The sequence below is a fragment of the Lampetra planeri genome, chromosome 45, assembly GCF_965212315.1.
Source record: "Lampetra planeri chromosome 45, kcLamPlan1.2.h2, whole genome shotgun sequence".
Classification (NCBI taxonomy): Eukaryota; Metazoa; Chordata; class Hyperoartia; order Petromyzontiformes; family Petromyzontidae; genus Lampetra; species Lampetra planeri.
In genome coordinates this window covers 7,098,443-7,113,442 of record NC_136151.1, presented here as the reverse complement: position 1 = coordinate 7,113,442, position 15,000 = coordinate 7,098,443, and the positions used below count along the sequence as shown (strand labels likewise).

General features: G+C 55.8%; 1 protein-coding gene across 1 annotated transcript in view; it reads left to right on the top strand.

Annotated features, from left to right (window-relative positions):
• Positions 1–11,127, top strand: part of ADK (adenosine kinase) — a 54,435-nt gene extending 43,308 nt beyond the window's left edge. Inside the window, exons 6-8 of the mRNA XM_078615012.1 lie at positions 3,682–3,760; positions 7,753–7,925; positions 10,754–11,127. Coding sequence (XP_078471138.1) covers positions 3,682–3,760; positions 7,753–7,925; positions 10,754–10,817 — 316 coding nt within the window. The 3' untranslated portion in view covers positions 10,818–11,127. The remainder of the gene's footprint in view (positions 1–3,681; positions 3,761–7,752; positions 7,926–10,753) is intronic.
• Positions 11,128–15,000: the final 3,873 nt, after the last annotated feature.

Here is a 15,000-nt window from a genome sequence, read left to right as displayed (position 1 = left end):
CACACACACACAGATACACACACAGATACACACAGATACACACACACAGACACCCACACACTCACACACAGACACACACCCACACGCATACACACAGACACCCACACACTCACACACAGACACACACCCACACACATACACACAGACACCCACACACACACACAGACACACACACACACTCACACACAGACACACACACCCACACAGACACACACACACAGACAGACACCCACACACATACACACAGACACCCACACACTCACACACAGACACACACACACTCACACACAGACACACACAGACACACACCCACACAGACACACACACACATAGACACCCACACACACACACACAGACACCCACACACACAGACAGACACCCACACACATACACACAGACACCCACACACACACAGACAGACACACACACACTCGCACACAGACAGACACACACACAGACACCCACACACACACAGAGACAGACACACACACACTCGCACACAGACACACACAGACAGACACACACACACTCGCACACAGACACACACAGACAGACACACACACACTCGCACACAGACACACACAGACAGACACACACACACTCGCACACAGACACACACAGACAGACACACACACACTCGCACACAGACACACACAGACAGACACACACACACTCGCACACAGACACACACAGACAGACACACACACACTCGCACACAGACACACACAGACAGACACACACACACTCGCACACAGACACACACAGACAGACACACACACACTCGCACACAGACACACATACACACACACCCACACACACCCACACATACACACACATACACACACACACCCACATAGACACCCACACACATACACACAGACAGACACCCACACACCCACACATAGTCACCCACACACATACACACAGAAACACACACACACAGACAGAGACACACACACACACAGACACACATACACACAGACAGACACCCACACACACACAGACACACAGCTAGACACCCACCCACACACTCACACCCACACTCACACACAGACACCCACACTCACACACCCACACATAGACACCCACACATATACACACAGACAGACACCCACACACACACACACAGACAGACACACACTCACACACAGACACCCACACTCACACACCCACACATAGACACCCACACATATACACACAGACAGACACCCACACACACACACAGACAGACACACACTCACACACAGACAGACACACTCACACACAGACACCCACACTCACACACCCACACATAGACACACACACACATACACACAGACAGACACCCACACACACACACACACACAGACAGACACACACTCACACACAGACAGACACACTCACACACACCCACACAGAAACACACACAGACAGACACACACACACACACACAGAAACACACATACACACACACACACACACAGACACACATACACACAGACAGACACCCACACACACACAGACACACAGCTAGACACCCACCCACACACTCACACCCACACTCACACACAGACACCCACACTCACACACCCACACATAGACACACACACACATACACACAGACAGACACCCACACACACACACACACACAGACAGACACACACTCACACACAGACAGACACACTCACACACACCCACACAGAAACACACACACACAGACAGACACACACACACACACAGAAACACACATACACACACACACACACAGACACACATACACACAGACAGACACCCACACACACACAGACACACAGCTAGACACCCACCCACACACTCACACACAGACACCCACACTCACACACCCACACATAGACACACACACACATACACACAGACAGACACCCACACACACACACAGACAGACACACACTCACACACAGACAGACACACTCACACACACCCACACAGAAACACACACACACAGACAGACACACACACACAGAAACACACATACACACACACACAGACACACATACACACAGACAGACACCCACACACACACACAGACACACAGATAGACACCCACCCACACACTCACACCCACACACAGACACCCACACTCACACACCCACACATAGACACCCACACACATGCACACAGACAGACACCCACACACACACACACAGACAGACACACACTCACACACAGACAGACACACTCACACACAGACAGACACACTCACACACAGACAGACACCCACACACACACAGACACACAGCTAGACACCCACCCACACACTCACACCCATACTCACACACAGACACCCACACTCACACACCCACACATAGACACCCACACACATACACACAGACAGACACCCACCCACACACACACAGACAGACACACACTCACACACAGACAGACACACTCACACACAGACGTGTACTCCACACACGGATGCACTCACGCTCTGCTGAGAGTGTTGGTATTTCGCTGAGTGGGCAGTCTGCCTGCGTGTTTCTTTGTATAAAGACAAAGACAAAGATTCCCCGTGTAGCCTTTCAACAGGCCTGTTGGGGCAAGTGCTGTGAGCAGCAGTAGCAGCTACATCAGCAGCAGCAGAAGCAGTAACAGCAGCAGCAGCAGTAGTAGTAGTAGTAGCAGTAGTAGTAGCAGTAGTAGCAGCAGTAGTAGTAGTAGCAGTAGTAGCAGCAGTAGTAGTAGTAGCAGTAGTAGCAGTAGTAGTAGCAGCAGTAGCAGTAGTAGTAGCAGTAGTAGCAGCAGTAGTAGTAGTAGCAGTAGTAGCAGCAGTAGTAGTAGTAGCAGTAGTAGCAGTAGTAGTAGCAGCAGTAGCAGTAGTAGTAGCAGTAGTAGCAGCAGTAGTAGTAGTAGCAGTAGTAGCAGCAGTAGTAGTAGTAGCAGTAGTAGCAGTAGTAGTAGCAGCAGTAGCAGTAGTAGTAGCAGCAGTAGCAGTAGTAGTAGCAGCAGTAGTAGTAGCAGCAGTAGTAGCAGTAGTAGCAGCAGTAGTAGCAGCAGTAGTAGCAGCAGTAGTAGCAGCAGTAGTAGCAGTAGTAGTAGCAGTAGTAGCAGTAGCAGTAGTAGTTGCAGTAGTAGTAGTAGTAGCAGTAGTAGTAGCAGTAGTAGTTGCAGCAGTAGCAGTAGCAGCAGTAGTAGTAGGGCCTATGAAGGCTGCCTGCACTGCGACACACACACACAGACACACAAACAGACACACACACAGACACACACACAGACACACACAGACACACACACAGACACAGACACACACACAGACACACACACACAGACACAGACACACACACAGACACACACACAGACACACACACAGACACACACACAGACACACACACAGACACACACACAGACACACACACACAGACACACACACACACAGACACACACAGACACACACACACACACAGACACACACACACACACAGACACACACACACAGACACACACACACAGACACACACACAGACACACACACAGACACACACACAGACACACACACACAGACACACACACACAGACACACACACACAGACACACACACACAGACACACACACACAGACACACACACACAGACACACACACACAGACACACACACAGACACACACACAGACACACACACACACAGACACACCGGCTTGACCTCTTGACCTCTCTTTGACCCCAGATTTGAGGACATGGTGAAGCGTTTCTCTGTGGAATACCTGGCTGGAGGGTCTACCCAGAATTCCATGCGGGTGGCACAGGTGGGTAGCCCCTCCCCCCACCCTCTCCCCTCCCCCCCTTCCTCCCCCCCCACCCACCCCCCTCTCACCCCCCTCCCTCTCCCCTCCCCCCTCTCCCTTCCCCCCCCCACCCTTCCTCCCCCCCCACCCCCCTCCCCCCTCCCCCCCCACCCATCCCCCTCCCACCCCCTCCCCTCTCTCCCCTCCCCCCCCCCACCCATCCCCCTCCCACCCCCTCCCCTCTCTCCCCTCCCTCCCCCCCCCACCTCCCTCTCCCTTCCCCCCTCCCTCCCCCCCCACCCCCCTCCCCCCCCCACCCACCTGTTTAAATGGAATATTTCACGCTCCGCTCTGATCCTTCTTGGCCCTTGCCTCTCCCTCTCTCTCCACTTTACCTCTCAAAGTTGACGATTGTATCTCTCTCCCTCTCTCCCTGGTACCCACTTTACCCACCACGCAGTGGATGATTGCCTCCCTCTCTCTCCCTGGTACCCACTTTACCCGCCGCGCAGTGGATGATTGCCTCTCCCTCTCTCTCCACTTTACCCGCCGCGCAGTGGATGATTGTCTCTCTCTCTCTCCCTGGTACCCACTTTACCCGCCGCGCAGTGGATGATTGCCTCTCTCTCTCTCCCTGGTACCCACTTTACCCGCCGCGCAGTGGATGATTGCCTCTCTCTCTCTCCCTGGTACCCACTTTACCCGCCGCGCAGTGGATGATTGCCTCTCTCTCTCTCCCTGGTACCCACTTTACCCGCCGCGCAGTGGATGATTGTCTCTCTCTCTCTCCCTGGTACCCACTTTACCCGCCGCGCAGTGGATGATTGCCTCTCTCTCTCTCCCTGGTACCCACTTTACCCGCCGCGCAGTGGATGATTGCCTCTCTCTCTCTCCCTGGTACCCACTTTACCCGCCGCGCAGTGGATGATTGCCTCTCTCTCTCTCCCTGGTACCCACTTTACCCGCCGCGCAGTGGATGATTGCCTCTCCCTCTCTCCCTGGTACCCACTTTACCCGCTGCGCAGTGGATGATTGCCTCTCTCTCTCTCGCCGGTACCCACTTTACCCGCCGCGCAGTGGATGATTGCCTCCCTCTCTCCCTGGTACCCACTTTACCCCGCCGCGCAGTGGATGATTGCCTCTCTCTCTCTCGCCGGTACCCCACTTTACCCCGCCGCGCAGTGGATGATTGCCTCTCCCTCTCTCCCTGGTACCCACTTTACCCGCCGCGCAGTGGATGATTGCCTCTCTCTCTCTCTCCCTGGTACCCACTTTACCCGCCGCGCAGTGGATGATTGCCTCTCTCTCTCTCCCTGGTACCCACTTTACCCGCCGCGCAGTGGATGATTGCCTCTCTCTCTCTCCCTGGTACCCACTTTACCCGCCGCACAGTGGATGATTGCCTCTCTCTCTCTCCCTGGTACCCACTTTACCCGCCGCGCAGTGGATGATTGCCTCTCTCTCTCTCCCTGGTACCCACTTTACCCGCCGCGCAGTGGATGATTGCCTCTCCCTCTCTCCCTGGTACCCACTTTACCCCGCCGCGCAGTGGATGATTGCCTCTCTCTCTCTCGCCGGTACCCACTTTACCCGCCGCGCAGTGGATGATTGCCTCCCTCTCTCCCTGGTACCCACTTTACCCCGCCGCGCAGTGGATGATTGCCTCTCCCTCTCTCCCTGGTACCCACTTTACCCCGCCGCGCAGTGGATGATTGCCTCTCTCTCTCTCTCCCTGGTACCCACTTTACCCGCCGCGCAGTGGATGATTGCCTCTCTCTCTCTCCCTGGTACCCACTTTACCCGCCGCGCAGTGGATGATTGCCTCTCTCTCTCTCCCTGGTACCCACTTTACCCGCCGCACAGTGGATGATTGCCTCTCTCTCTCTCCCTGGTACCCACTTTACCCGCCGCGCAGTGGATGATTGCCTCTCTCTCTCTCCCTGGTACCCACTTTACCCGCCGCGCAGTGGATGATTGCCTCTCTCTCTCTCCCTGGTACCCACTTTACCCGCCGCGCAGTGGATGATTGCCTCTCTCTCTCTCGCCGGTACCCACTTTACCCGCCGCGCAGTGGATGATTGCCTCTCTCTCTCTCCCTGGTACCCACTTTACCCGCCGCGCAGTGGATGATTGTCTCTCTCTCTCTCCCTGGTACCCACTTTACCCGCCGCGCAGTGGATGATTGCCTCTCTCTCTCTCCCTGGTACCCACTTTACCCGCCGCGCAGTGGATGATTGCCTCTCTCTCTCTCTCCCTGGTACCCACTTTACCCGCCGCGCAGTGGATGATTGCCTCTCTCTCTCTCGCCGGTACCCACTTTACCCGCCGCGCAGTGGATGATTGCCTCTCTCCCTCTCTCCCTGGTACCCACTTTACCCGCCGCGCAGTGGATGATTGCCTCTCTCTCTCTCGCCGGTACCCACTTTACCCGCCGCGCAGTGGATGATTGCCTCCCTCTCTCTCCCTGGTACCCACTTTACCCGCCGCGCAGTGGATGATTGCCTCCCTCTCTCTCGCCGGTACCCACTTTACCCGCCGCGCAGTGGATGATTGCCTCTCTCTCTCTCGCCGGTACCCCACTTTACCCGCCGCGCAGTGGATGATTGTCTCTCTCTCTCTCCCTGGTACCCACTTTACCCGCCGCGCAGTGGATGATTACCTCTCTCTCTCTCTCCCTGGTACCCACTTTACCCGCCGCGCAGTGGATGATTGCCGCTCCCTCTCTCCCTGGTACCCACTTTACCCGCCGCGCAGTGGATGATTGCCTCTCCCTCTCTCCCTGGTACCCACTTTACCCGCCGCGCAGTGGATGATTGCCTCTCCCTCTCTCCCTGGTACCCACTTTACCCGCCGCGCAGTGGATGATTGCCTCTCCCTCTCTCCCTGGTACCCACTTTACCCGCCGCGCAGTGGATGATTGCCTCTCTGTCTCTCCCTGGTACCCACTTTACCCGCCGCGCAGTGGATGATTGCCTCTCTCTCTCTCCCTGGTACCCACTTTACCCGCCGCGCAGTGGATGATTGTCTCTCTCTCTCTCCCTGGTACCCACTTTACCCGCCGCGCAGTGGATGATTGCCTCTCTCTCTCTCGCCGGTACCCACTTTACCCGCCGCGCAGTGGATGATTGCCTCTCCCTCTCTCCCTGGTACCCACTTTATCCGCCGCGCAGTGGATGATTGCCTCTCCCTCTCTCCCTGGTACCCACTTTACCCGCCGCGCAGTGGATGATTGCCTCTCTCTCTCTCTCGCCGGTACCCACTTTACCCGCCGCGCAGTGGATGATTGCCTCTCTCTCCCTGGTACCCACTTTACCCGCCGCGCAGTGGATGATTGCCTCTCTCTCTCTCCCTGATACCCACTTTACCCGCCGCGCAGTGGATGATTGCCTCCCTCTCTCTCGCCGGTACCCCACTTTACCCGCCGCGCAGTGGATGATTGTCTCTCTCTCTCTCGCCGGTACCCACTTTAGCCGCCGCGCAGTGGATGATTGCCTCCCTCTCTCTCTCGCCGGTACCCACTTTACCCGCCGCGCAGTGGATGATTGCCTCTCTCTCTCTCCCCGGTACCCACTTTACCCGCCGCGCAGTGGATGATTGCCTCCCTCTCTCTCTCGCCGGTACCCACTTTACCCGCCGCGCAGTGGATGATTGCCTCTCTCTCTCTCCCCGGTACCCACTTTACCCGCCGCGCAGTGGATGATTGCCTCCCTCTCTCTCTCGCCGGTACCCACTTTACCCGCCGCGCAGTGGATGATTGCCTCTCCCTCTCTCCCTGGTACCCACTTTACCCGCCGCGCAGTGGATGATTGCCTCTCCGTCTCTCCCTGGTACCCACTTTACCCGCCGCGCAGTGGATGATTGCCTCTCTCTCTCTCCCTGATACCCACTTTACCCGCCGCGCAGTGGATGATTGCCTCTCCCTCTCTCCCTGGTACCCACTTTACCCGCCGCGCAGTGGATGATTGCCTCCCTCTCTCTCTCTCTCTCCGGTACCCACTTTACCCGCCGCGCAGTGGATGATTGGCCACCCGTGTAAGGCGGCGACCTTCTTTGGCTGTGTGGGCGAGGACGCGTTTGGGGCGACGCTGCGACGCAAAGCCGAGGAGGCCGGAGTTGACGCTCGCTACCAAGTCACTCGCAGCGCGGCTACGGGGTCGTGCGCCGTGTGCGTCACGGGGGACAACAGGTGAGACACAGAGACACACAGAGAGACACACAGAGACACAGAGACAGAGAGAGAGACACACAGAGAGAGACACACAGAGAGAGACACAGGAGTTGACGCTCGCTACCAAGTCACTCGCAGCGCGGCTACGGGGTCGTGCGCCGTGTGTGTCACGGGGGACAACAGGTGAGACAGAGACACAGAGACACAGAGACACACAGAGAGACACAGAGACACACACAGAGACACAGAGACACACAGAGAGAGACACACAGAGAGAGACACAGGAGTTGACGCTCGCTACCAAGTCACTCGCAGCGCGGCTACGGGGTCGTGCGCCGTGTGTGTCACGGGGGACAACAGGTGAGACACAGAGAGACACACAGAGAGACACAGAGACACACAGAGACAGAGAGAGAGACACACAGAGACAGAGAGAGACACAGAGAGAGACACAGAGAGAGACACAGAGAGAGACACACAGAGACACACACAGAGAGACACAGAGAGAGACACAGAGAGAGACACAGAGACGCACACACAGAGACACACACACACAGACACACACACACAGACATACACACAGAGAGACACACAGACACACACACAGACACACACACAGAGACACACACACAGAGACACACAGAGACACACAGAGACACACACAGACACACACACAGAGACACACACACAGAGACACACACACAGAGAGACACACACAGAGAGACACGCAGAGAGAGACTTCACGTGGTAGCCTCAAGGTGCACATGGCCTGGCACAAGCGTCGTGGTGACGTCACCGCCACTTGGTGGCGAATGGCGGTTCTTGTTGTGTCTGTGTGTGTGTCTGTGTGTGTGTGTACTGGATGTTACAGATTCATAAATGCATCTGTGTGTGTGTGTGTGTGTACGTGTGTGTGTGTGTATGAGTGCAGGTATGTGTGTGTGTGTGCCTGTGTGTGTGTGTCTCGGTGTGTGTCTGTGTGTCTATATGCATGTGTGTGTGTGCGTGTCTGTGTGTCTATGTACGTGTGTTTGTGCATGTCTGTGTATCTATGTGTGTGTGCATGCGTGTGTCTGTGTGTCTATGTATGTGTGTGTGTGTGTGCATGTCTGTGTGTCTATGTATGTGTGTGCGTGTGTCTGTGCGTGTGTCTGTGTGTCTATGTGTATGTGTGCATGTGCATGTCTGTGTGTCTATGTATGTGTGTGCGTGTGTCTGTGCGTGTGTCTATGTGTGTGTGTGCGTGTGTCTGTGCGTGTGTCTGTGTGTCTATGTATGTGTGTGCGTGTGTCTGTGTGTCTATGTGTGTCTGTGTGTATGTGTGTGCGTGTGTCTGTGCGTGTGTCTGTGTGTCTATGTGTGTCTGTGCGTGTGTCTGTGTGTCTATGTGTGTGTGTGTGTGCATGTCTGTGTGTCTATGTGTGTGTGTGCGTGTGTCTGTGCGTGTGTCTGTGTGTCTATGTGTGTGTGTGCATGTGCATGTCTGTGTGTCTATGTATGTGTGTGCGTGTGTCTGTGCGTGTGTCTATGTGTGTGTGTGCGTGTGTCTGTGCGTGTGTCTGTGTGTCTATGTATGTGTGTGCGTGTGTCTGTGTGTCTATGTGTGTCTGTGTGTATGTGTGTGCGTGTGTCTGTGCGTGTGTCTGTGTGTCTATGTGTGTGTGTGCGTGTGTCTGTGCGTGTGTCTGTGTGTCTATGTGTGTGTGTGTGTGTGCATGTCTGTGTGTCTATGTGTGTGTGTGCGTGTGTCTGTGCGTGTGTCTGTGTGTCTATGTGTGTGTGTGCGTGTGCATGTGCATGTCTGTGTGTCTATGTGTGTGTGTGCGTGTGTCTGTGCGTGTGTCTGTGTGTCTATGTATGTGTGTGCGTGTGTCTGCGTCTATGTGTGTGTGTGCGTGTGTCTGTGCGTGTGTCTGTGTGTCTATGTGTGTGTGTGTGCGTGTGTCTGTGCGTGTGTCTGTGTGTCTATGTGTGTGTGTGCGTGTGCATGTCTGTGTGTCTATGTGTGTGTGTGCGTGTGTCTGTGCGTGTGTCTGTGTGTCTATGTGTGTGTGTGTGCGTGTGTGTGTGCGTGTTTCTGTGTGTCTATGTGTGTGTGTGTGCATGTCTGTGTGTCTATGTACGTGTGTGTGTGCGTGTGTCTGTGTGTCTATGTGTGTGTGTGCGTGTGTCTGTGTGTCTATGTGTGTGTGTGCGTGTGTCTGTGCGTGTGTCTGTGTGTCTATGTGTGTGTGTGCGTGTGCATGTCTGTGTCTATGTGTGTGTGTGCGTGTGTCTGTGCGTGTGTCTGTGTGTCTATGTGTGTGTGTGCGTGTGCATGTGCATGTCTGTGTGTCTATGTGTGTGTGTGCGTGTGTCTGTGCGTGTGTCTGTGTGTCTATGTATGTGTGTGCGTCTGTCTGCGTCTATGTGTGTGTGTGCGTGTGTCTGTGCGTGTGTCTGTGTGTCTATGTGTGTGTGTGTGCGTGTGTCTGTGCGTGTGTCTGTGTGTCTATGTGTGTGTGTGCGTGTGCATGTCTGTGTGTCTATGTGTGTGTGTGCGTGTGTCTGTGCGTGTGTCTGTGTGTCTATGTGTGTGTGTGTGCGTGTGTGTGTGCGTGTTTCTGTGTGTCTATGTGTGTGTGTGTGCATGTCTGTGTGTCTATGTACGTGTGTGTGTGCGTGTGTCTGTGTGTCTATGTGTGTGTGTGCGTGTGTCTGTGTGTCTATGTGTGTGTGTGCGTGTGTCTGTGCGTGTGTCTGTGTGTCTATGTGTGTGTGTGCGTGTGCATGTCTGTGTGTCTATGTGTGTGTGTGCGTGTGTCTGTGCGTGTGTCTGTGCGTCCGTATTATTTGTGCTGACTCAGTGAGCCGCCTCAATGTAGCAGCAAATCGGTGAACATGAATATGACTGTGCGCGGGAAGAGGTGAGAGAGAGGCAGAGAGAGACAGAGACGGAGGGAGAGACACAGAGACAGAGACACAGAGACAGAGAGAGACACAGAGAGAGAGAGACACACAGAGAGAGACACAGAGAGAGACACAGAGAGAGAGACACCCACAGAGACACCCACAGAGACACCCACAGAGACCCACAGACACCCACAGACACCCACAGAGACCCACAGAGACCCACAGACACCCACAGAGACCCACAGAGACCCACAGAGACCCACAGACACCCACAGAGACCCACAGAGACCCACAGACACCCACAGACACCCACAGAGACCCACAGAGACCCACAGAGACCCACAGACACCCACAGAGACCCACAGACACCCACAGACACCCACAGAGACCCACAGACACCCACAGAGACCCACAGAGACCCACAGACACCCACAGAGACCCACAGAGACCCACAGACACCCACAGACACCCACAGAGACACACAGACACCCACAGAGACCCACAGAGACCCACAGAGACCCACAGAGACCCACAGACACCCACAGACACCCACAGAGACCCACAGAGACCCACAGAGACCCACAGACACCCACAGAGACCCACAGAGACCCACAGACACCCACAGACACCCACAGAGACCCACAGAGACACACAGACACCCACAGAGACCCACAGAGACCCACAGAGACCCACAGAGACCCACAGACACCCACAGACACCCACAGAGACCCACAGAGACCCACAGAGACCCACAGAGACCCACAGACACCCACAGACACCCACAGAGACCCACAGAGACCCACAGAGACCCACAGAGACCCACAGAGACACACAGAGACCCACAGAGACACACAGAGACCCACAGAGACCCACAGAGACACACAGAGACCCACAGAGACACACAGAGACCCACAGAGACCCACAGAGACCCACAGAGATTCACAGAGACCCACAGAGACCCACAGAGACCCACAGAGACCCACAGAGACACACAGAGACACACAGAGACACACAGAGACACACAGAGACACACAGAGACACACATATTTGCATGGTGGGCTACGAATATTGCCAACAAAGTTCAACTCAAACTCGTCCACCGTCCTGTGTCTCTGTGTACCTCTGTGTGTCCGCGTGTCTCTGTGTCTTCATGTCTCAATGTGTGTGTGTGTCTCTGTGTCTTCTTGTCTCAATGTGTGTGTGTCTCTGTGTGAATCTGTGTGTGTCCGTGTGAATCTGTGTGTGTCTCCGTGTGATTCTGTGTGTGTCTGTGTGTGTCTGTGTGTCCGTGTGAATCTGTGTGAATCTGTGTGATTCTGTGTGTGTCTGTGTGTCTGTGTGTGTGTGTCTGTGTGTGTCCGTGTGAATCTGTGTGTGTCCGTGTGATTCTGTGTGATTCTGTGTGTGTGTGTGTGTGTGTGTCTGTGTGAATCTGTGTGTGTCTGTGTGTGTGTGTCTGTGTGTGTGTGTGTGTCCTGTGTGTGTGTGTGTGTCTGTGTGTGTGTGTCTGTGTGTGTCTGTGTGTCCTGTGTGTGTGTGTCTGTGTGTGTCTGTGTGTCTGTGTGTGTGTGTCTGTGTGTGTGTGTGTGTGTGTCTGTGTGTGTGTGTCTGTGTGTGTGTGTGTCTGTGTGTGTGTGTGGTGTCTGTGTGTGTGTGTGTGTGTGTCTGTGTGTGTGTCTGTGTGTGTGTGTGTGTCTGTGTGTGTGTCTGTGTGTGTGTGTCTGTGTGTCTGTGTGTGTGTGTCCGTGTGAATCTGTGTGTGTGTGTGTGTGTCTGTGTGTGTGTGTCTGTGTGTGTGTGTGTCTGTGTGTGTGTGTGTCTGTGTGTGTGTGTGTCTGTGTGTGTGTGTCTGTGTGTGTGTGTGTCTGTGTGTGTGTGTGTGTGTCTGTGTGTGTGTCTGTGTGTGTGTGTGTGTCTGTGTGTGTGTGTGTGTGTCTGTGTGTGTGTCTGTGTGTCTGTGTGTGTGTCTGTGTGTGTGTGGTGCAGGTCTCTGGTGGCGAACCTGGCTGCTGCCAATAGCTACGTGAAGGAGCAGCACCTCGACCTGCCTGAGAACTGGGCCCTCGTGCAGAAGGCGCGAGTTTACTACATTGCTGTGAGTCCACCTCCACCACCACCTCCACCACCACCATCTCCACCACCCATCACCACCACCATCACCACCACCTCCACCAACATCACCACCTCCACCAGCACCACCATCACTATAACCACCACCATCACCACCATCACCACCACCATCACCATCCCACCACACCACCACCATCACCACCACCCACCACCACACCACCACCACCATCACCACCAACACCCACCACCACATCACCACCATCACCACCACACCATCCCACCACCACCACCACCATCACCACCACCACCTCCACCACCACACCACCCACCATCACCACTCCACCACCCACCACCACACCACCACCACCACCATCCACCACCACCACCACCACCATCACCCCCACCACCACACCACCATCACCCACCACCACCACCACACCACCATCACCACCACCACCACCACCATCACCCCCACCACCACACCACCATCACCACCACCACCACCACCAACACCTCCACCACCATCACCATCACCACCACCCACCATCACCATCACACCACCACCACACCCACCACCACCATCACCACCATCACCACCACCACCACCATCCCACCACACCACCACCACCACCATCACCACCACCATCCCACCACCACCACCCACCACCACACCACCACCATCATCACCACCACCACACCCCCACCCCCCACACCACCCCACCACCACCACCCACCCCACCACCACCCCCACCACACCACCACCACCACCTCCATCACCTCCACACCACCACCACCACACCACCACCCCCCCACACCCACCACCACCATCACCACCACCAACATCACCACCACCTCCACCACCACCTCCACCACCTCCACCACCATCACCACCATCCCCACCATCACCACCCACCCCCCAACATCACCACCCATCACCCACCACCACCTCCACCACCACCTCCACCATCACCACCACCATCACCTCCATCACCACCACCACCCCCACCAACACCACCACCACCATCCACCTCTACCACCACCACCACCACCACTACCACCACCATCACCATCACACCACCACCATCATCACCACCATCCACCACCACCACCACCACCATCACCACCATCACCACCACCACCATCACCACCACCCCCCCCACCCACCACCATCACCACCATCACCACCATCACCCCACCACCACCACCTCCACCACCATCACCACCTCCATCACCACCATCATCACCACCATCACCACCACCCCCCACCACCACCATCACCACCACCACCATCACCCACCTCCATCACCACCATCATCACCACCATCACCACCACCCCCCACCACCACCATCACCACCATCACCACCATCACCATCACCACCATCACCACCACCACACCATCACCACACCACCACCACCTCCACCACCATCACCACCATCACCACCACCACCACCACCATCACCACCTCCATCACCACCACCACCATCACCACCACACCACCACCACACCACCATCACCACCATCATCACCACCATCACCACCATCACCACCACCGCACCACCACCATCACCACCACCACCACCACCACCACCTCCACCATCACCACCACCACCATCACCACCACCACCATCACCACCACCACCACCACCATCACCACCACCACCACCATCACCACCTACCACCATCACCACCACCCTCCATCACCACCACCACCTCCACCATCACCACCACCACCACCATCCACCACCACCACCACCACCATCACCACCACCACCACCATCACCACCACCACCACCACCACCTCCACCATCACCACCCTCCACCACCACCTCCACCAACATCACCACCACCATCACCACCATCACCACCACCAACATCACCACCACCAACATCACCACCACCTCCACCATCACCTCCACCACCATCACCACCACCACCATCACCACCACCACCACCACCTTCACCGACCACCTCCACCATCACCTCCTCCACCACCACCTCCACCACCATCACCACCACCACCATCACCCACCACCAACATCACCACCACCTCCACCACCACCTCCACCACCATCACCACCATCACCACCACCAACATCACCACCACCTCCACCACCATCACCACCACCATC